General features: G+C 38.6%; 1 protein-coding gene across 1 annotated transcript in view; it reads right to left on the reverse strand.

Moving 5' to 3' along the window:
• LRIG3 (leucine rich repeats and immunoglobulin like domains 3) overlaps nucleotides 1-23,657 on the reverse strand; it is a 43,162-nt gene that overhangs the window by 5,451 nt on the left and 14,054 nt on the right. Inside the window, 15 exon segments of the mRNA XM_039570847.1 lie at nucleotides 946-1,221; nucleotides 1,306-1,446; nucleotides 2,914-3,072; nucleotides 3,286-3,738; nucleotides 4,184-4,465; nucleotides 4,994-5,314; nucleotides 8,022-8,185; nucleotides 10,449-10,520; nucleotides 10,886-10,957; nucleotides 11,618-11,698; nucleotides 12,962-13,105; nucleotides 13,532-13,675; nucleotides 13,995-14,138; nucleotides 16,063-16,206; nucleotides 16,842-16,976. Coding sequence (XP_039426781.1) covers nucleotides 946-1,221; nucleotides 1,306-1,446; nucleotides 2,914-3,072; nucleotides 3,286-3,738; nucleotides 4,184-4,465; nucleotides 4,994-5,314; nucleotides 8,022-8,185; nucleotides 10,449-10,520; nucleotides 10,886-10,957; nucleotides 11,618-11,698; nucleotides 12,962-13,105; nucleotides 13,532-13,675; nucleotides 13,995-14,138; nucleotides 16,063-16,206; nucleotides 16,842-16,976 — 2,732 coding nt within the window.

Consider the following 23,657-nt stretch of genomic DNA (forward strand, 5'->3'; position numbering starts at 1 on the left):
GTGGCAGGCAGCCAGGAGGCCAGCCATGTGCAGTCCCAGGGTCTCTGCCAGATGTCCTGGCATCTGCAACATTTTACAATTCAAACATCTGGCTTTTGAAGGGGGAAAACTTCAGAGCTTGTGCCTCCCTTCCCACCTCCCGAGAACAAAGAGCCCAGTGGTGAACATTCCCCCAGGTCCCCTTCAGAGCCAGCAGACCCAGACCTCGATCAGCCAGTGCTGACACGCCAGCTGGGAGACAATCCATGGTACCAGGGCTGTGCTTGGCGCTAAGATATCACAAGGATGAAAGCAGTATGTGGTTTTATATGCGTTTTAAACCAAGCAGCCAAACCAACATCCAAAATTTAATGAGTTTCAAGGAGAAAGCAATGTTTTTCTCCTTCCCCCACTTCTCCCTGCAATGTGGATTAAAATTGTAAACCCTAAACTAAGCTTTGGGAATTCTTTTGTCACGCACATCATGAGAAAACGACAAAGGAGGGATAGAGAGGGCATTTTTACATAGTGCCTTATTTTGAAGGGTAAATAGTTCTGGTTGACTATGTTACACAATACGTACGCATACAAGTTCAAGTCTCTCCACCTGCCCTGAGCCCTCCTTGCATACCTTTTGCCTGTCAGGCAAAACTTCTGGTATGCCTGAAGTTTGTTAAGGTATATTTAAGTTACGTATTCTAACACTCACAGAAATCTGCCAGCTATATTAAGACAGAAGATAAGAATTGCATCACTGATGAGATTTTTACATAAGTGTGAGCTACTAAGATCTGGTAATCGAAATATTCTCATTACACAGTTTTACTGTAGTCACTTTCCTGTTCCTTAGCTTCAAACATTTGGGAAAGAAAAAGCTGAAAAATTAGTTTTGCTTAGTGTCGTAGGTAGGAAACAAGACAGGAATGACAATGGCAGTTTGAATAAAAAACAATAGCTAGAACATACCCATGAAAGTGCTGTTACTTGTAATAGATGAAGGTTCCAAACTTCTGCTTAAATCAAATACGTCTGAGTTGACACTTTTGCTTTTCAGTCCAGTTCCTTCATTTTGAGTATAAGTAGAGTTCATCAATCTGCTACTTGCAGCCTGTGTCCCAATAATTCTGACACACTGGTCAAAGGGATCTTCCTGTGGAGGTGAGTATTGACAGCATTCCTTTTTTTTTAAATATCCAGACTCATAAAGGCCTAAGCCTGCTGTTCTTTGGTCAGGGCTGCAACCTAAAGGAAATGAAAAATTTATTTTATATAGATTCATCACAACAAAGATCGAATTAGGACTAAAACTTCCACCCAACAACTTACTTGTACTGTATGCTTCGAATGCATCAGAACTATAAGTGTTTCCTTTTAAATACAAAGTCCCCGAAGTCCCATAGTGGCATAGGAATGGATCTGCAACTCCCTCCAAGTCTGTTTCACTGCTGTTATCTAGATGGCAAATGCCTTAAAAATAAAAATGATGTGTCAGCATACAGTCTTTTCTGAGTCTTCAGCTTAGAGTGTCTTGAGTAAGTTTTAAGAACCCCATGTATTCAACTACATTTCATAGTGTAGTTTAGAGTTTGCTTAACCTAACCTTTGGATGAGAATTCTAATTCCAGCAGCTGATCAATTAATTAGCTTGACAGAGCATATGTCACAGTTTGCTTCACTATACAATCCCTGAATAACAAAACAAAACCAAACCAATCACAGGGATCAGAACCAGGGACTCCCTTCTTCTAAAGTACAGAAGACAAGTCCATGATCTGTCTGACAGACACCTTTTGGAGCACAGTGTCAATGTCAAAGTCCCAACTGGAAGAATCTGAGGGAGTCACTGGCTGCTTGAACAGCTATACAGATTTTCAGTTCAATGGTTCCTGAAAGCTGTGGACACAGTCTGTTGTAGGGAGAGATAAGACAGAATTGGGTTACAGGCTGTGGGATGTGCCTGCAGAACACTATGGCAGCATGGAGAAGCTTGTCTCTGCCTGACCTTAGTGGAAGGAGATGCCACACAGCACAGCCCTAGAGAGGAGCCTGCCAGAAGCTGACAGACACCTGAACAGTGCGCGATCAGCCCACAGAAGGACATTAAGAAAGTGTACTGCTGACGCAGCAATGTGTGACAGGTCGCTTAGTGAAAAATACCATATATGGAAATACTGCATCTTGAAGCAAGTCTATAAAAACCAGCTCGTTTCTTTGAATAAGTGATTTCAGATTCCCTGCTGGTCTGGGTCCGTGTCTCGGTCACTCACAGTCTGTGGTTCTTGATCCACAAAGAGGCTGTTCCTCTCACTATCTATCCTACAACTGCAAAACTATCTCACCATCACTCCATTCCCATCTGTCCCAGCTCCTGATTGTATCTCAACCCCAAGCCCTTTCCCAGCAGGGTGCCTTTTCCTCCCTAGACCAGGTATGTATGGGATTCTTAGGGGTCATATGTATAAAGGTCAAGTACTGCAGCTTTTAACTTGCAGTCACCACAAATCCTTTACTGACTCTGACCCTAATGATTTTTAACAGACAACTTTAAATGGTTATACTGAAGTTCCACTGGTATTACCGCACATGCCTACATTCCACTAAAAACACCCTTTTCAAGCTGTAAGAGAGGAAGTCATGCTGACACAATTTCTTTTGAACACTCTTGTTTTGCAAATGTCATCTTAATTTCAAATTTACCCTTGAGACTAGAAAAAAAACTTCCTGATTTAATAAACACCATAATGTCATTTGGATGAACAGAACCAAGTTTCAGTTATTATCTTGTTGAAAAAATCCCAAGCAATAAATTTCACATCCTCTATTAAACATCAGTAAAGATGCTTCTTAACTGTTATTTCTATTAATTAGAAAGACAATAGCCAAACTGGAGCTCCTCAAGCCACATGAAAAATCTGCTTGGCATTTTCTACCTACCATTACTGTCCCTCTGCTGCAAGAAATACCCTCCCACAGAAAATGTGAGGAACTGATGGTGACTACCATTTTCAGATGAGCCATATCCATCCTGCCTTTCAGCCAGTGTCCCCTGGGATGACAGGTAACTTGGAATGTCAGTAGGCAAATTTGTTTCATCTGTGGGGAAGCAAAACACACATAAAACCAAGCCATCAGCATACTTCAGTTTGTAGAAACATTTTAAACTTGTCAGCAAAGCACTGAAAGTAACAAATAATTCACCTTTCTGCCTCTGAGTCAAAGCACACAAATATTCCTACAATAAAGTCACTGCAAAGCAACCACAAGCATTTTTCTTTCCTTTCCAAGGCAAACCTTCAGTTTACACACCTGTATTTGTGATGCTGCAATCTTCATTTCTTCTTCTGGTGTGGTAGATGATGACCACCCACACCAAGGAAGTGCCCACCACACAGCAAACCACAGCTATGATCACAATGCCAACTGTGGCCCATCCATCATCATCAAGTGATGGGGCAATATTTTGAGGAGAGTCACAGGTGGGAGTAGGAATTACATTAAGATGGATGTTGCCTCGTTCCGTTCCAAGCGTATTAGACATTTCACAAGTATATTTCCCAGCATCTTCTACATCTGTATCCACAATAATTAGTAACTGATTGCCTGCAGCAAAGAAGTGTCTTTCTGTTACCACGAGTGGGCTGTCATCTTTAGTCCAGTTCAGCCGGGGTGGAGGGCTACCACCAGCAATGCACTGCAAAACTGCGGTTTCACCTTTTGTTACAGTTCGATCCAGCAAAGGCCGCAAAAATGATGGTGTTTCTGAAAAGAAAGCATAAGCCTTATATTCTAAATGATCTTGCAAGAGTAAGAAGTGTCCCTTTCCTTCATCGCTCAAAAGCAAAAGCTAATTTAAATGCCTTAGTAAGGCCTAATGAAGCTTACTCTCATTCTAAGAAGAAACTAAAGGATTTGTACTTAAAGCCTACAATTTGTCAATTGATCTGATTGAGATACTCGACTACCTTACAAGGTAAAAAGGCCAAATTATATATGCTTAAGATTTCAGAGAATTACAATAAAAATGGTTAACAAAATGTCAAGAAATCAAAAGTTAAACCAATCTACTGTCTCTAAATGAAAATAGAAGACCCTTCTTCCCTCCACCCTATTCATACCAGATGTGTATACACTGAGAAATGTAAATAACTTTTATTATTTTGCATCATAATAGTGATTGTGCTGTTAAGGTTTGCCAGTACCTTACCTAGTACTGTTAATGTTGCGTTAGCTGAAATGCTTCCAGCAGTGTTTTGAGCTGTACAGCTGTAAACACCTGTGTCCTCGATCTTTACATCAACAATAAAGAATACATCATCTTCAGGCATGACATGCATGCGTCTCTTGCGTGCTGCAGGAAAATCTGTTCCACCATCTTTCTGCCAAGCAATCTGTGGGATAGGATGCCCAACTGCAGCACATTCCAAACGTGCTGTTGCCCCGGCTCGAACGGTTAAGTCCATGGGGATTTTTGTAAATGAAGGAAGCACTAAAGAAAAGTCGGTGATACCAAAATCAATACATGAAACATACTTTTCCTTTTTTGTACAGCATTTTCTTGAACACCCTTCATGGGCCTAAAAACCCTAAAGAAAAATACAACCTAAACTGATCAGTAGCTAGCAGAAAGGGAGGGAACTGTGAAGTATGTGAGACCACCTAGATCAAAATCTCATTTTTGCTAACGGCCTCCGACATGACCTTTCCATAGCATCTTGAAACAGAGCACACGCTTACCTCCTGTGAGGAAAAGATAATATTTTTCCATCTTGTAACATTGATTTTGCCAGATTTACTATTAATTGGGTATGTTATTTGTTTTTTTCTATACTATGCTTCAGCACACTGGGACCAGAGGTAAAACTGAATGGTGACCTTGGAAGTGAATACATTTTTAAGAAATAATCTCATATTAAAGGATCTTCTAAAAGATGCAGATGATGAGAATGGAAAATCTATGATTACCTATCTTGATTAAAATCATTCTAAGTCCACAAGCAAAACACAACATACTTACTGTTTACTGTAAGTTTGGCTTTGACAGAGTAGGATGAACCAAAATGATTTGAAATAACACACTGGTATTTCCCTTCACTGCTGAACTCGACATTGCGCAGTCGAAGGATGGTGGTGTACTCCATCACTTCTCCGCCCTGGGCCCGGAGGTGCGCGTAATTCTCCATTTCAGCATCTTGCAGTAATTCGTTGTCTTTCTTCCATGCAAAAGTCATTGGGGAATCACTGCTGCTGGCTGCCGAACACACAAAACTTAAATTGGAGCCTTTAATTGCTGACTGGGTTTCTGGCTGGACAGTTATCTGTGGTTTAGGAAAATCATCTGCACAGAGGGAAAAGAAAAAATGATGTGATGCCTGAGGATTCTTTCCAGAGAGTTTGTAAGCCTTGTTTTATAGGTTTGAGAGAAGAGTCAGATAAGTATTTATTAAAGGGATCCACAATGCTTTTGTTTTAAATTTTGTTAGCCTTAGGGGCATTTAAAGATGCCGTATTTATGAGTTTATTGTGCCAAGCCATCTCTTATTGAAGAGAAAGCACACTTAAAAGCAAACTGTGTGCATAGTTTATTCAATAGGAGCACTAAAGACAGAAGAGTTACCTCCTGACATCCATAGGAACTATTCTGAACACCAGTCATGAAGCCTACCTCTCATCTTTACGACACCTCAGTCTGCTGTGAGTTTTTCTTTATTGAAAGCATAGCTCTTCTGCTATCAGAAACTGCAAGTTACAGTTGAGGGTTTTACCCAAACCCACCAAAAAAATCATGTACAAGTCAGTGTTCCAGTGATCTGCATCTGTTTGGGCCAAAGGGGATGGAAGGTCCCTTAAGCAGGGTAGAACATAAGAATTTCAAGAATTCCTGGAGGTCCCATTACAATAGGAAAGTTACCTTCAAAGTGCCATTTTGGGAGTTTACGGAATTAGTTGACTTCTGAATTATTTATTCAAGTGTGTGTACACTGCATGTACAAAAGCAATGGGCAAGTAAATGCTTGGTCACCCAAAAGCAAAAGCCTTTAGCATATTCCAAACTTTCAAGATGTCTCCAATCTGTGGACAAACTTCACAGGAACTGCAGGGAAAGCCCTGTGCCCCAAAAATTCCTCCCTACAGACCCTGCTGTTTTTCCTAGCCCCTTTGTCTCATCACATCTCAACTGTGTGGGAAACAGATGGGGTCAAAGTGTTATTTCTTTGAAGAACCTCCACGCTGTTTGTTACAGAAGAAATGAGATGTGCAGAGATAGCCTAACCTTGAACTGTCTGCAAAACTCCTGCAGGCATGAAGCTGTGCTCCAGTGACAGGGCAACATGGATCTGGGACTCTAGACATGGGCTTTAAGAACCTCCCAGGCCATTTGCTTTTCATGCTTCATACCCACGTCTTAAATCCTCCATGACAAAATATACCATTTGCAAATTGAGTTAATACATTCACTGACTTTGCACAGGGATAACTAAATACAACACTCTAAATACTTAAATTAGCCTTGTGAAAGGACAAGAGAACTACTTCAATCTTAATTATTTGAGAGGGAGGGGTGATAAAAAGGTCACTCAAATAAGCATACAGTACAGAATACAGAAAAACACACTAGGATAAGACTAGCATTGGAGACTTTAGCTATTGCATGGCAATTGCGTTAAGTATTAAGTGCAACAACTGACGCAGTACATTTCTTTTTACTAATACATCTTAAACAGTTTGAAATTAATTACTTAAAAATAGCATTCAGAAGCTAAAAGAAAGAACACAATTCCCCCTGATTTAATGAATGAAAGATACATATTTAAATCCCCAGTTTAATTTTTTGACAGAATGCATTTCTCATAAATCAGGACGTCTATTTCATATATACTCCTTTAGCCACTGAGTAATCTGTAATTCCCTGTATTATGTCAACCTCTCCTTCTCACCAGTAGCTAGAATCTGCTCATTATTTAATTTATTAAATATTTGACCACTAATAGGAAGGGGAAAGGCCACATTTTGGTACACTATTTTATATTCTGCACCTGCTTTCACACTGAAAAAAGGCTATGAGTAGCAACAGTAAAAATTAACCAGTTATATTTGCTATGAGAGGAAGTTATTGAGAAAACACTTATTGTTTTGTCTCCAAAGAATAAAAAGTTTGAATTTTCTTTAGTAAGAAAAATAAAATGTATTCAGCAAAAATACATGAAATGCAGTTAGCTTTTAAATTTCCTGGTATTTTCAAAATTCCCACTTTACGTATCAGAGTACTCAAATATATGTCTTTACTCTGAATGCTTAGCTTCACTTTGCTTTAAATAGAGAACATAACATAGGTGATAATGAATGCTACTAAACACATAGAAAAATTTCATTTTTAAGGCAGACGCTATCACCTTAAATTCTCAGGTCTTAAAGTAAAAATATTTTACTAGCATTTACTATCTGGTGAACTGAAATAAAAAAACATCAGTATTGTAACTGTGGTAATCAGGTATTTTTTTTAACAGTTTATATAAAGGCAGTAATTTACATACTACAAATACTTTTTGAAGCAGACAACAAGCACACATAAAAAATGTCAGAACTGAGGCTGGTATGGCTTTACTTCCAAATTTTATCAGCCCTGGAATAACCTCAAGACTAATGGAGTATGAAAAAAAATTTCATATACTCAAATCCAAAAACTGCATCCTAATTTTGCCAAAATATGCCTCGTTTAAAAACCACAGTTATCTAAGCAATCTTTTAAATCTAGAGGCACATTCATTTACCCTCACAAGCTGATGAGCTTTCACTTGCATGCTATGCTATGTTCTATGTAAGCTGTACTTGAAATAAAAGTCAGAATACCATCACTCCCTGTGTTACACAAAGCCACAAGCTTTGAGCATCTACATCATAGTCTGAGAACAGAAGAAAATGTTAATAAGTATCACATCCTCTCCATTTTGTTGCAGAAATCACAACACATCAAGGAACCACAAAAAACCCCAAGCACACAGCAAAATTTGGTTTATGGAATGAGAAGTTGAGGCTACACTCACCACAGACAAACCCATCCAGGCTAACAGCAAAAATACTCCTCCCTTTTAGCAGCTGAGGATGGGCACAACTGGCATTTACAAAGTTCTGGAAGTTATTCTCTGACATCCACTGTGGTAGCCATTTTAACTGGCAGTCACACAAGAGACTTGATGTGTTGAAGTGCCTAAGAAAAAGCAATTAAAATCAAAGCCTGGTTTTTTCTGTTTGCAATACAGATCTGCATGAGCAAACTTTTGTAACAAAACTAAGTTTTCAGGTTGAATACAGATATTGAAAGACAGCAATATTGTTCAGCTCTAATTAGTGACACCCATTGTCATGACTCCTACATGCCACAGAGCAGACATGTTATCCTCAACTCCCAGCTTCAGCTATGAGTTCAGGCAAACAAGCATGTTTGTAGTGTCTCTCAATACAAAACTACAGTCTGCAGTCACACACACAGAATGGGCATGCAGCAGAGCAGTCCAGAAGGCAGGTACTCTGAAAGTCAACATCTGAGACAAATTCATTCTCTAATTTCCTTTTCAGCCAGAATTTATCTTGGCGAAGATATTTAAAAAGATGAGTGAAAAGAAAAAGAATAGTAATGTGTTGAAATAACAAGTGCCGAACTAGTTATTAGCTTACATAACCTGTAAGAGTATCTCCATTCACAGAGGGAAAAAATAAGAAAGCTAAGGAATATTCTGGTAAACATCTAGAATCAGAAGTTTAAGCAAGAGAAGTTCCCAGTTTTGGCTGAAAACTCAAATCACCCTTAAAAAACATATTAAAAACCCACACTCAGTAATAAAATACCGTTCCTTCAAATCTTACTTGTTCTTGAAAAAAAAAGCAAAAATAATTCACACAGATCCACAGAATATGCTGAGTTGGAAGGGACTCACAAGGATCATCAAAGTCCCACTCCTGGCCTTGCACAGAACCATTCCCAAGAATCACACCATATACCCAAGAGCATTGTCCAAATCCTTCAGCAGTGTCAGGCTTGGTGCTGTGAACTTCCCCTGGGGAGCCTGTTCCAGTGCCCAACTACCCTCCAGTGAAGACCCTTTTTCTAGGATTCAACCTAAATCTCCCTTGACACAACTTCACGCCATTCTCTCTGTCCTGTCACTGGTCCCCACAGAGCAGAGATCAGTGTCTGCTCCTCATCTTCCCCTCATGAGGAAGTTGCAGACTGCAACAAGGTCTCCCCTCAGTCTTGTTGACCCCAGGCTTAACAGTCCAAATGATCTCAGCTGCTCCTCACATGGCTTTGCCTCAAGGCCCTTCACCATCTTTGCTGCCCTCCTTTGGACACACTAAGAGTTTAATGTATTTTCTTGTACTGTGGCTCCCAAAACTGCACACAGTGCTCGAGGTGAGGCCACCCCAGTGCAGAGCAGAGCGGGACCATCCCCTCCTTTCCCTGGCTGGCGATGCTGTGCCTGCTGCACCCCAGCACAAGGGTGGCCCTCCTGGCTGCCAGGGTACTGGTGACTCACATTCAACTTTCCCTCGACCAGGACACCAGGTCCCTTTCCAGGGCTCTGCTTTCCAGCACCTCATTACCCAGCCTGTACCTACATTCAGGGCTGCCCTACCCCAGGTGCAAAACCCAGCACTTTCTCTTGCTGAACTTCACACAGCTGGTGATCACTCAGCCCTCTCACTTGTTGAGGTCTCTCTGTGGGGCCTCCCTGACTTCCAGGGAGTCAACAGCTCCTCCCAGTTTTGTATTGCCTGTGAACTTGCTCAGTATCCCTTCCCGTCCTGCATCCAAGTCTTTTATGTAGAGCACAGGGCCAAGGATGGAGCCCTGCTGAACCCCACTAGTGACAGGTTGTCAGTTTGATGTCACCCCTTTCGGTATAACCCTCTGCACTCAATCCCTGAGCCAGTGCTGTTCTGCATTGATCAATCGAAAAAAGGGGTAAAAGGACAAAAACCCATCCTCACTAGAACACATTTTTCGCAGTGACCGCTTCATGACTTCTCTGAAGATCTGTCTCTCTGCTACTACAGGAGAGAAGGAACCAATTACAAGCACTGACAACCAGGTCTTTACAAAAGAATTACAGCACTGCATTTCACTGGTCCAGCAAGCTTTAGCTCAGTGGTAGCACTGCTGATCTTAGAGCACATTACATCAACGTCTCTCTTATCTAAAACCTGTTAGAGTTCACCCAATTTAAAATAAGAAGACAACAAACGTAGGAGAAAGTGAAATGCCTCCTATCCTACACTTTCTCATTTAAATACCCCCATCATATAAAAAATAAAAAAACCCCAAAACACTGACATAACCTTTTGATGTTACTTCAGAGAGATTACAGCAGGAGTCTATCACTGCATCAGGTGACGTCTTACAAGGCTCTTATTTATATATTTATCAGGATACAAATACTTAATAGAGATCACGTCTTTTGATAGAAACTTACAATTCTTTGAGTTTCTTCATTTGTGAAAATGCATTCCCTTGAACTGACATAATTGCATTGTTACTTAGATCTCTAGGAAAAAAAAAGAAAAACAGAATGATTACAGTAATTTATTAAACTGAATGGATTTAAGACTCAAGCAACAGTTTGCTATTTTATTGATATACAAAGAACTCTCCAGCTCAAAAGTGAAAGAGACACAAATAAGGAGTTTCATAGCATGCTTAATATGTAAGAATTTCTGCATTAATTCCAAAATTCATACTCAGTGTAACTCCAAAACAGAAAAATCTTCTGAAGATCACAGCAGCAACGTGATCGTAAGTGTACTGCATCCCAAGTCATAAGCAAAGCTTGTTAGTCCTACTTTAATTTCAGTTAGTATCAAAGTTCATTTTATTCCAATTTTGCATTAAATGTGACTTTCTACTACTTACAAGTGTTCAAGTGCATCCAAACCAGAAAATGCTTTCTTTGTAATGGATCTAATCCTGTTCCCTTGGAGTACCCTGAGAAATTTAAGCACAAGACGCAAAAGAGATGTAATTAAATGGGAGAATTTTTGAGCTGAATAATTACATTTTTGGCATTTGTTTTTGAACTGTGACTCGTATTCACCACTAACCCATCTCCAATGGAGCCAAATGTCTCACATGTAAAAAATACTCATTTATTGCCCTTGAATAAATATCTAGATTACAATGATTTTAGAAGACATTTAAGATGTCCAGTTAAGTGACATGGATTATTCTAAATGTAAAACTATAAACACCTTTTAATTTCATAAATACGCATTTGAAAATTTCAATGCAATGGAGCCACTTCCACTGGATGCTGTTTTATCTTATTGAAGACTATCCCTATCACTATGCCTTTGTCATATGATACACTTATTACTCCTTGCTATGGAAAACCTCACTCTTTGATAAATATGTCCATAAATATTAATAATACTTAAAATATTTCAGATTAGTTTGACTTGGAAAATCTGGAATTTCTTTTACTGAAAAGGAACAGGTTATAGAGAATAAAGTGGTAAGGAAGAAAAAAATCATCTCTGCTGTGGAAAATTTAATATCCTTAAGTGTTGGGCTTGTCCCTTGAAAGACACATAATAAGCTAATTTTTTTAAGGCATGATGATAATACAAATATTGCAGCAATACTCACAGCTTCCTAAGTTTATCTAAGCCAGAGAAAGCACCATTCATATCTTCAATAGTCCATGATATTTCATTGTTTTTCAGATCCCTGTTTAAGAGGGGAGGGGAAATCAAACCACAAAAACTATTAAAAAGAACAAGGTACATACTTCTTCAACAGCATGTATTATTTTTAAAAAAATTCTAAAACAGCTTTCTGTTAGGTTGGATTTTTGTTTAGCTGGTTTTTGTGGGTTTTTTAAGAAAAGCTTTTCCTGATTAACTTTATAATTTCAATTTTTTCCGAGAGACTCTGAAGATTATTAGTACTTTTTGATAATTAAAAAGATCACAAACTCAGTAATTTTTAGAACTGTGAGCAAATAAACCCACATACCCCTTCAAAGGTATTCAGATACAGGACTATCTTAAGAGAAGGTGCATCGCAGGAAGAGAAAGGATCAACTGTCATCCCTTTGAAATGAAACACCGTCATGTCTTTTTAAGTCCATAATATTAACACCCAGAGAATCATTTTAATATCCCCAAATACCTGCTTAATTATCTGTGAAGCATAAAGAGATTAGAGATTTGTGTACATAATGGTCTGTCAGCAAAGAATCAACAGGGTAGGGCTGGAGGAGAAAGAAAAATCTATGAGGAAAAGCCTAACACTTAATTCCTAAACACCTTGCAATTTTCTAACTTCCTCTCTTTATGATCTCCAACTCTCTGTATTCTTAAAAAACATAGTGTACACCCCTCTAATCTGCATCTTTCCTGGATGCCCTAAGTGTGAGTATGTGAGCAAACCCCTGAAAATAAAGCCTAGAGGGAAAGGCAATCGTTGTGCTCATCTGGCTGACAGATGGGTCAGTGGTATGCAGTGGGAAGGTTTTAATGAAGTGAAATATATTTAGATTAGTTTACTTTGTTCTTTCCCTTCCTTTAAGAAACGGTATTTCAAAACATGCTCAAATGCTTAAAGCAATTGTCCAGTCATGACAATCAGTTTCGTCTTCTTACTTCTACCATGAGGGAAAATGATTTAATTAGGACACAACTATGATCCAGATCCCCAAAACTGTGGGTAGCAGTGCTCTGCTTGCTGCCTTCAAGCAGAGATATGCCTCTCCCACAATAATGCTACTGAAAGTTTGTATCACAGTTACCATCAACAATGTGCACAGCCTTAACAAAAGAGTCCCTTCCCCAACTATTCTGAAAAGAAATCCTACTGTACCAAAATCATACACTGATCAGGGGAAGTTAACAGAACATTCTTGTCTATTTCAAAAGGAAAAAAAAGAACCTATAAACACAGGATTTTTCTTAAGGTTTTTTACGTTACAAATTGAGTTTGTCAACTTACAGAATCTGTAGACCGGAAAGTCCCTTGAAGGCACAATCAGCAATGTAATTTACTTTGTTGTTTCCAATGTACAGTCCAACCAGCACGCTTAAACCAATGAAGCTTGAATCATCTAACCTTGCTAATTGATTGAATGTCAAATCTCTGCAAATTTAAGGGGGGGAAAAAAGCATTTTAATGTTCATGCTGAAGTGCTAATTTAACTCAGTTCAACCCACATAAATTTTCAGGGGGGAGCACAATTTTTCCCCTTGTGATTATCACACAAACCTACTGCATCATTTCTGACCACACAGCATTTTGCACTGTTTCGAACAATTCACAAATTACTGCAGAAATAATTTCCTTCATTGGAAAATGACTGTGTTACAGCTTTAGTACAACTGCTACAGTGAAATAAAGCCATCACAGTTAACTTCAGCTTCTTTCAACAAGACATAACTGTCTAATACAGTAAAGTTGTTGTCACCTTGGAAACTTTGCTATGAAAAATTCACAAATCAGTGGTAAGAAACTCATGTTTTGGCATGTGCCCGGCTTTTGAAACTGGAAGAGAATAAAGGTACTCACAGCTCACTGAGTTTTTGGCAAAACTCCCAGGCATCAGGGCTGATCCTGCTGATGGCATTTTGGCTGAGATGGAGTTGATGCAGCATCAGTAAGCCATAAAGCCAGCCTTTGGTTACCTCTGTTAAGTTGTTATGGTCCAGCTGCCTACAAACACATTCAAACAGAAAAAGACATAAGGTTCAGAAACTCAGCAGCATGCATTGCTATGCCACAGGTCCACATCTGGACAACACACATCTCACAATACTGCTAGCTAGCTGGAGCCTCTATTTAAATTTAGAACTGTATGCATTTAAAATGTGCTGCTCTACACATTCACTAATGACTGCTTGCTGCTTTTCAGACCACACCACAACATTTTAATTCAAAAACGCCTTAAAATTTTACCAAGCAATTCTATTAATTTTGTGCAAATCTACTTAATATGTTATCAGCAGAACCTACCAGCAAGTTTGATACTTACAAGACTTCCATGTTGGTCAAACCCCAGAAAGCACCATCCATGAGCCTCATAACCCCATTTCTCTGCAGTTTTAATGATTTCAAAGCAGGAAGTCCTTGGAAAGTAAGTCCATCTATTTTTTTGATTTTGTTGCGATTCAGCTCCCTGCATCAATAAAATTTACAGTTACAGCACAGTAATTTTACCTATGTGCCAACAACCTTTCTTCCCTCTCTGGAAAAAACTATTTAAACACTTTTCTTGCACATAAAACAGAGACAAAAAGTAATAAAAATCAAACATTTTATTTTAACACATTATGTTCAACCATGTTAATACCTTTGTGCCTTTCTGATACTGAGGACAAGTACTTGGTAGTTCCTTGACTTTCAGTCTTAAAGAATCCCTGCAGACCTAGAATGTCATGGTTAATCCTGTTCGCTAATTCAAAACTGAAAGCAAGTTCCTGGTGTTTATCCAGCAGTAGAGCTGTTAACGTTGGACTGTAATTGCAATCAATAATCAGTCAAGAAAAAATTAAAATTTTAGCTGTGATAACTAGACAAAATTGAGTATGCTGGGTGACCTCTTCCTGTACCTGTAGCCAAGCACTCATTACATGTATCTCTCCCTCCTCCACAACCAGTTACACATAGTGCCTTCCCTCTTTTCTCAAGTGGTCCTGGCACACACCCTTCTGCCACTACACTCACCCTCTGCAGTCAGAAACCGGGAGCAATGTGTATCCAGTGAGGGAGCTGGAGGGCATAACTAGCTGGAGGGCAAGATGCAGTGACAGGATTAGACAATACTACCAAAAGATGAGTGATCATCTGCCCCCTCAAGGAAGTCTTAGATCTACCAAACTAAGAGGAATCCTCTCCTTCCAAAACTTACTGCCCCATGCAAAGTAAAGGTCTAAATAATCCTTTCCCCATAGTTATACCATCATTATTTTTCAGGGTGTCAGTCCCGAAAGAACTCACCTTTCCTCTACGGCAGTCTGACACAAAACCTACCTGATAACAGACCTGAGGGAGAACCCTACTTCTCATCGTGTGTTTAAATATGAATAAAAAGTGAAGAACATTCAATAAGAACAGGCTTTAGTTCTTCCCCACTCCTCTCTGAATACTTTCAGGTGGTAACACAAATTTTTTGCCTTTCTTGCAAATGAACTACCTAACATAACTCAGTCAGCATACCAACTATGAACAAAGGGAACATTTTTAGGCAAGAATATAACCAACATCCAAAATTTAAGGTGAATTTAAGATCAGAAAGTCTACCAAGATCATTAACAAATCCCGAGCTCTGCAGGACTGTTCTCATACTCTTCTACTGAGGCCTGATTAAACCCTTCCTGCATTTGTATACAGAAGAAACACAATCACTGTTTCCAGAAGTGTCAAGAACCCTAACATTTTGGTGTTCTTATAACCTATCACTTTCAAGGTTAAAAATGACTCTGTCATTTTTAACTCCTGACTATCTGATATGGAAAATAATTATCCAGGATTTGACAAAGTGCAATCCATTCTCTTGTCCATTTTCTGCACTTTCTAAGCTTTCCAACAACAACAAAAAAATCCCACAGTCTCTTTCATATAACTTTATTATTTATTCAGTAAAACCTTTATGGACAGCACTCCATCGGTAAAGCTGAAGGTCCATTAATTCAAGCATATTGCTTATTGTCATGCCATGTGAAAGCAAATTAATTTCCTTCACTTCACTGTGAAAGCACAAAGTAAGTAAATGACTGCTGCAGTGAACTATATAGGTTTACTTTACTTACTATTTTCCTGACGCTTTTTTACAGAAATATTGCTACTACCCCTTTTCCAGCCTTTTTTTCTTTTTAAACTTTTAAAAGGCGAACACAATTTTAAACACAAAGACTGTTCACATCTCACCAACATATAAGACTAGTTTTGTTCAGTACAATGCTGCAGTTAGTAAGGGTTGTAGTAATATGTTTTCTCTGTCTGTCTCACTCTGCCTCTGGTTAAATTAAAGGCTAAAGTTCAAGCACTGCCAGTGCTTTGGAAAACCTGAAAACAATTAGTCAATTGTAGGTTACACTTACAGGTGCTGCAGATGGGACAGTTTAAACATCTTTTGAGGAATTGCTGAAATTTTGTTCCTGTTCAGTTTCAGTACTTGAAGTGTGGTAGACAAATTGTCAAAGGTACCAGGCTCCATAGAGGTTATTCGGTTACTGTTAATATACCTGTTGAAACAATGTCTAGAAGGTCAAATTTACAGCTATTTAATAAATTCTTAACAACAAGTAGTGAAATACAAAGCTCTTGTGGTGCTTACTCATCTATAAATGGAATTTTATATTAATTAGAGCTCTTGACAGCTAATTCTATAGTCAAATAGTATTTCACCCCCACCGTTTTACTCTATTCTGCCAGAGTGCGATAATGGAAGAAGATAATGTGGCAATCCTGTTACTGTTTTATCAGTGAGTATATCTGGCATTGCAATATTCCTGAACAAGAACTGAAGTGTATTCACAAGAAGTCTATCAAACTCCGTATAACTACAAACTAGCCTATCCATGGGGAACTTAAATTCATTTTATTGCATAATTATTTCTCTCAAGAGACACGTCTGTTTGTTTCATCTCAAAATAATGGCCTTAGCCTTTTTTAATGAATTAAAACATCTCATTGTAACAACTCATGTATTCAAGTTAGCAGCTTATCTTAAACTAGACAGGTGAAAGTAGGAATATTTAATGTCATTCTAACTAAAAGAAGATTTAGTACCTTAATAAACAGCTGCGAATCTAAATTATCAAAGAAGATTTTTCAAAGTAACCTGAAAGAAGGAAAAAAAAAATTAATTTTTACTTACAGATACTTGAGCTGTAATGGTGGAAATGATGACATTTTTAGCTCAGATATATTGTTGTTGCTCAAGTCCAAAGTTTCCAGACTCTGAAATGGCTTCAGATGTTCAGACAAAATGCTGGCGATCTTGTTACTGGTCCTGAAATTTAAGGGCAGTAGGGAAAAGACTGTCATTTCCAGAGTAAGCACATCTTAACTACACAACTCTGGCAAAAGTTAGTTCCTAATTCCCCTACTTGAAAATAACTTTGAGTTACAGAAAACCAATAAAGTATGTTCTTTATGCATAACATTAAAAATTTCCAAAATCACAAATTGGAATAGTTTAAATAAACGTTCATTAGTATTTCTTAAAATATAATCCCAGGAAACTATGAAAAAAATGCAATATGATAAAATTACTGCCCTTCATGACTGTTAAAAAGAGATGTAAAACTCTATAATCATCTGTTTCTGAACAGCAGAAATATCTGGTACTTGCACGGAACAGTATGTCACAGTATTGCAATGAAATAAGGTTAGAGCTGTTTCCTATTTTAAGCAAATTAATATCATAGCAGCTAAATACAGTGTTTTGGGTTTTTTTGAAAACTCCCTTGGCATGAAAGTCCAACTGAGTTTCCAGGAAAAAAAATAGAGCTGGATTATAAAACATGGATGACAGTGCACCCCCTCTGAAAAACATTCTCTTAATTGTGGAATTAGACCTAGTATTTCAACCTACAGATTCTTCTACTGAGTTGGCAAAGAACAAAAATTCTGCATATTAGAGGTCATTACAGGAGTTTTGGACTTCATGTCTGGTCAAACTTCAGCTCAGCATCACACCCAATTCCACAACAAAACACATGCAACAATCTGAAGACGTGGGTATCATAGTCTGCTATAAGGAACACCTCTTTTTTCACTTTCAAGGACATGAACTTTTTCCAGAGACCCTATTTCATGTTCATACCCAGCAACCTACAAATTTTTCCCATCTCAGCAGCAAAATGTACAGAATCATACATGAACATCAGCAACATTAATAGGGTTATTCGTTTGGGGCTACCAGTACATAGGTGAAAGCAGATCATGACCAATTAAATGTGACCTGAAATTATTCTTGTTACCTTGGTAAGTTCAAGTCAGTTCTAGCTGTGGTACATTCTGTACCTTGTCTAATGAATTACCAAAATTTAGGAGCTTTCCCCAGATCCTAGAGATTGGAGGCAAATGCAATTTTAGTAAAACTATCAACAAGAATATTAATTCTGGAAGGTGTTTACCTTTACTGGAAGTACTTGCTCTGGATCAAACAGTAAGCCAAACATTAGGGTAGCATGGACAACCCTCATGTATTCAAGGGATGTGGGGGAACTACTGCTCTAGACAAAAATGTCCCAACTCACAAACTGAACCAGAAGTGAGATTAATGGGCTTTCTGACCACGTGTGGGAATGGGTAAGTGATCCTGCAGCCTCTCCAACGCTGAGCTTGTATCATGTTTCATTCCTTAGGCTGTCTGGTAGAGGTACACTGCATTTTTTAACTCTTAGCTAAAAGTATTTATAACAAATGGAAACAAATTACTTTAATAAAAAACAACAACAAACACCACCACCATGCATCAGTTCCACCAGCCAAATAATAATGTGAGTTAGATAACAGGTCATAGAGCCTTGCATTTATGCATTACTTTGTTTATAAGGTAATTACTAACAAGGTATTAAAACTGCCAATTACTTGAGTGACGAATAAAATTTTCCTTGCAGTAAAAGTGTGCTCCAGCACAAGCCAGCAATTTCCTGAACTGCACGCCTCCTAAATTGCAGTGTGAAAGTGTTCAGTTATAAGACGGCTTGCACAGTACTGTCTTTGTGTCAGCACTGCTCCATAAAACAGAAATTCCTCACAACTGGCAGGATAATAGCCCCTGTATTACAAAGTTTAGTTGGACCTAATGGAACCAAATAAAACTCTTACACAGTCTTCAGAGTAGCACTTAAACCAGCTGGCAAATTACCTGACACAGACCAGGTTACAACAACAACAACAACAACAAACCCCAAACAAACAAAAAACCCAGAGCTTGTTTGTTTCAGGAACATTTTTCTTTTTTTGGAGATGGTAAGGCCATATTGAGGAGTGATGAACAACTTCTTTTGCTCACTGAAACTACACTACACATTGCAGTCCTAGTCCATCTCACAATCAAAAACCAGCCCTCACTGCACCTTCCTGCTTAATCTTGTTTGTAGCAGTTACTCAGCTGCGGAACAGCTGAACGGTTCACTCCCTATTGCTCCAACACCCTAGTCCAGTTTCTTTTCGAAAGAATGTAAGCGTAGTAATTCACACCTGGAAGATTACTCAGCACTGAAGATATCCAAACAGTTTAAGACCCAACTTTATTTAAAATGAGAAAGTTCAACTCTAATTTGGTATTTCTTCATCACTTAAGCAAATTGAAAAAAACAATGTATCATCTTTCTCATAACTGCCAAATCACCATCAAAATTAGTCAAGAAGGACATGCTTGAAAACACAAGCCTATCTTAATTGTCAAGACAGAACCAAACAGTATGTGTGTGGGTACAATGACATGAAAGTTTTTTCACTGAGAGGAGGGTGGGGGTAAGAAAACCCAAAAGAAAACCTTTCCTGTGAGATGCTGTTACAGACAAAAGGAGCTGCATACACCCCATTGGTTTACTTTCACAAACCTTCAAGGGGAGATGAGAGAAATAGAGATCCCATGCAACAAGAAAACCAGCACATCAAGCTCTCCCAGAAACAAATCTGCAGCAATTTGATAACAATTTCTTCATGTGGAAGGAACAGCAACATGCTGCAGCTTCCTTACAACTTCTCCTGTTACAGCTAAAGCAGCAGGAACACCAAGGAATGCAGATAAAACCACCAAAAATATCTACGTGAATTTGAACATGCCTTTTGCAATTTGAGTGCCTACACCCTGACTTGCAGCAAAAAACCCCACAAACCAATGACCATGAATGCATACAGCCTGATTTAATTACTTTTACATAAGCCTGTGTGAATACCAGCTTAACAGAGAATACCAGTTTTTCATTATGTGTATGAGAAACCTTAGCCTTCCCTCTCAACATTCATGACTTTAAACACACCAGGTAGGCCAGAAATCCTGTAACAGCCCGATCAATCCTGATCTTAAGCTTCATTCCATGTAAACAGCTACCATACATCTGACATACTGACTTGTACTTTCCTTACTCTGGGGAAATACAAAGCAGCACAGAAACTTCTGCATCCATTTTGCTGAGGGTCTAATTAACACCTTTCAGATGTAAAAGCTCTTAAGTGCTCAAACATTGCCCCCACACCAGTTTTTAAAGATCTGAGATAGTCATACTGTCTCTTGATAAAGATTGTCAGTATGAAATGTTTTCTACCGAAGAAAAATATCCATGTAAGCTTCATGGTCCTGATGAGTTGGAACTCATCAAGCACACTGTAACATGGAAAATCCAAGGCAAGAACAGATTAAAACCTGAATTCCTATCTTTTGTTTCTCTTTGAAAGCTCAGCACAAAAAAAAAAAAGACTCCTGCACTTTCAGCATAACTTTTTCTTCCAGCTATATCCTGATCAGCAGTGTTTTGAAAACTTCTTAGTTGGATCTCACCCTACTATCCTGACAAGGAGTATGTGTAGGAGCCTGGAGGTGGAGCAACCTGGTAAAAAACAAGTAAAAGTAAAGTAAAAAAAAAAAAACAAGTAAAAGCCAAGTAAAAAAAAAAAAGTAAAAGACAATTTTGGAGAACAGTCCATGCAGCCTGTTCTGCGTACCTGTCAGATGTAAAGTAACTATCTTAAGATATGTGTGTATGTGAACTAATACAGTACCTCCTGTTCCTCAACTAAGCCCTGAGAGGCAGAATAATCTGAATCACAAACAGGCAAATTAAACCATAGTGGAATCTCCTGATGGAAAATAAGTGGATACATGAAGAGAAAAAAACCACATTTTGCTAGGACTAGATGTACCTTTCTAACCAGTGCTGAGGCTGAGACATGGAAATTGATGGATGCCTGGTCTGACCATCTTGTGTTTGCACGGATTCCAGATTAGAGCTCTCTTGGAGGCAGCCATATCAGAGTCCTTGCAAAACCAACATGACTGTCCACATCTGGGCATGTTCTGGGTGGTCTCCACTGCGTGCCACTACAACTCACAGCCTCCTTTTAAATTTTTCTGGGTTTTTCACCTGTTCTTGCTGTCACTCACCAGCTGGCATCATATTCATATAGCTGGCATATTCTTTCTTGCACTCCCCCTCCTCCCCTCCCAAACTCCTTTGGGAACAATGATGTAAACATGCTATGTGGAAGAAAACTGAAGCAAAAAGAAAAAACACATTATACTATATACAAAGGATCAAGACTGTAATTGGAAGTGCTGGAAGATACATACCTTGTGGCTTTTAGGATAAAGCTAGACAACTTTAAGGAATACTTATCAGAAGAGCCTCAGTAACTACTACTTCCAGAAGATCAAAAATGTCCTTTTTTTCTTCAATTTCTACTCATTTGACTACTGAAACATATTGCAATGAACAATTACATCATTTAAAATACTGAAATTGTGGTTTTAAGCTGAACACTACCCTGAAAAAAAAAAGCAGTCTCTGATGTGAATGGGACTACATGCTCTTCTCACCATTAAGACACCCAACTGGACTGAATTAAGGAAGTCTGGGGGTTTTTTAAAATATTTGCAAGTGTTAGTCACAGAAATATTACAAGTGAAACTGTTTGTCTCCAAGACAAAGTTAGCAGAAATGGAGCCCAGATTCTGGCTCACTTCCAGTTCTACTGGTAGGTTTACAAGTCTGATGACTCTTTAACACACAAGCTTCTTGTGTTCCTTGCGGCAAGCAGCTGTTCTTTCTTTTGAAGGTCTCCTTCATTCCATGATCCATGCCTTCATTCCTCTTTCAAGCCAGATGTCAGGAAGACTCTGCTTTTATATTTTGTGTTTTTTATGGTATACAGGCATCAAATAGAAAATGAAAACTCAGAACTCTGTAGGCTACTGATACCCTGTCCAAAACTTGAAACCAAAGCTTTATTGATTCCCAAATCAAACATAAACTGGCAAAGGGGGAAGAGAAAGATACAGACTGAAACAACTCAGTGATCAGATATGTCTTCATCATCAAAAAGAAAGAGGCAAATCCAAACTTTCAAACACATGATACTTCCATAACAATTCTCTTCTCATTCCAGTCACAGTACCAATATGCAACTAATTAAGCTTTCCTTCCAAACTCACTTCTTAATACCCTGATGTCTGTTTCCAATTCAGTTTTCTGGCTTTTCCAAAATAATCACAAGTTACTTAGCATGTGATAGACAAGTGAATGTGTAAGTTCATCCCTTTATTTTAACAACTGTAAACAAAAGCAATGCAGGCATAACTATTTTGGCAAGAGCTGACTGCAGGAATAATAGCCCAGTGCAGACTTGGTGTGCTCTGTGACAGTTAATGCTAAAATCTTGGAAAACTTTAAATATGACTTAGATTAAACCCACCATAGTGCCCTCCAGTACTATAAATCATTTTTCTAATCTAATGTATAGAGTTCCTAGGTAAAAACACCTATCCTTTATTGTTACACAGCAGCCGCTCCTTTTAGAGGGTGCAGACCAAAGTCCAGCCAGTTTAGACTGCACACCCTTTTAGATGTATCCCTAACTTCAATACAAGGTGAGGAATGTTCTCCCATCCACTTCTTTCACTGAAGGCCCCAGTGATTTCACTGTTCTACTGCAACCACCACCACCAATTCTCTAAAACATAATCCAAACGCTTTTGCCTGACCTCTTAATTTCATTCTCACTTCTCTTCCATATGGTATGCCCTACTCCTCTGTAAAATTCCTACCACTCTTCCATTCTGTCACATCAGAACAGTGTTCTCTGTTTTTGTAGTCCATTACTACTTTTTTTAATTCACCTTTTCCTTTACCACTGTGATCAGAAAATCATGACAGATTTATCCACTGCAAATAGATCAAAGTTTGCATTCTTTTCCACTCTCACTGCAAAAGCATTAATCTAGGCTCTCACTCTTTATATTTTTGCTACAAGAAACTCTGGGTTTCTACATACTTCTCTTTCCCATCATTCAGCCTAAATTGCTGCCATAAAAACTGAGTTTCCATGTCTGCAAGTCTGAGTAAGTCAGGTTCCTTTTCAGATTCTTTCATTTATTTCCTCTTAAGTCTCCACACCAAATGTGAAAGACTGCAAGAACTAATTCCAGTAAGTTCCTCGCTCTAGCTTTTTGCTCACAACTTCAGACCAAGTCACACATGGTTTACCACCACTCTCATTTTTGGGACATTCTCCAAGTAGCCTATGCCTGAAGCCCAGTCTGGCCTTCCTCTATCCTTTCTTTCACTCCTTCTTCAAAACAAACTCTTCCAGGCAGCATCCAAATCTTAATCCTTCCCATAATAAAGTGGTAGCTGAAGAGATGACAAGGATGTAAAATATTTGACCAGCGTTTTCTTAATACTGGGATCCAGACTTCAGTTTAGCATGCTAGCTTTATAAACAAACAATACCACTTTCTCTGGCAAGCACAGGAGGGAAAGCCATCCACTCCTACTGAATGTAAGCTTTCATTTTCAGGAGTTTCATCTAAACATCTTTCTAAATGCATACCGAGACAGTGTTCTCCTGGATTTTACACACAGATTTCACTCCCAGACCCCTGTGAGATGACAAGGAGGCAAATTTCTCATACCTACCCCTATTCCAAACAATCTTGAACACATGGATTACGAAAAAA

The sequence above is a fragment of the Corvus cornix genome, chromosome 1A (assembly GCF_000738735.6).
Source record: "Corvus cornix cornix isolate S_Up_H32 chromosome 1A, ASM73873v5, whole genome shotgun sequence".
Taxonomy (NCBI): Eukaryota; Metazoa; Chordata; class Aves; order Passeriformes; family Corvidae; genus Corvus; species Corvus cornix.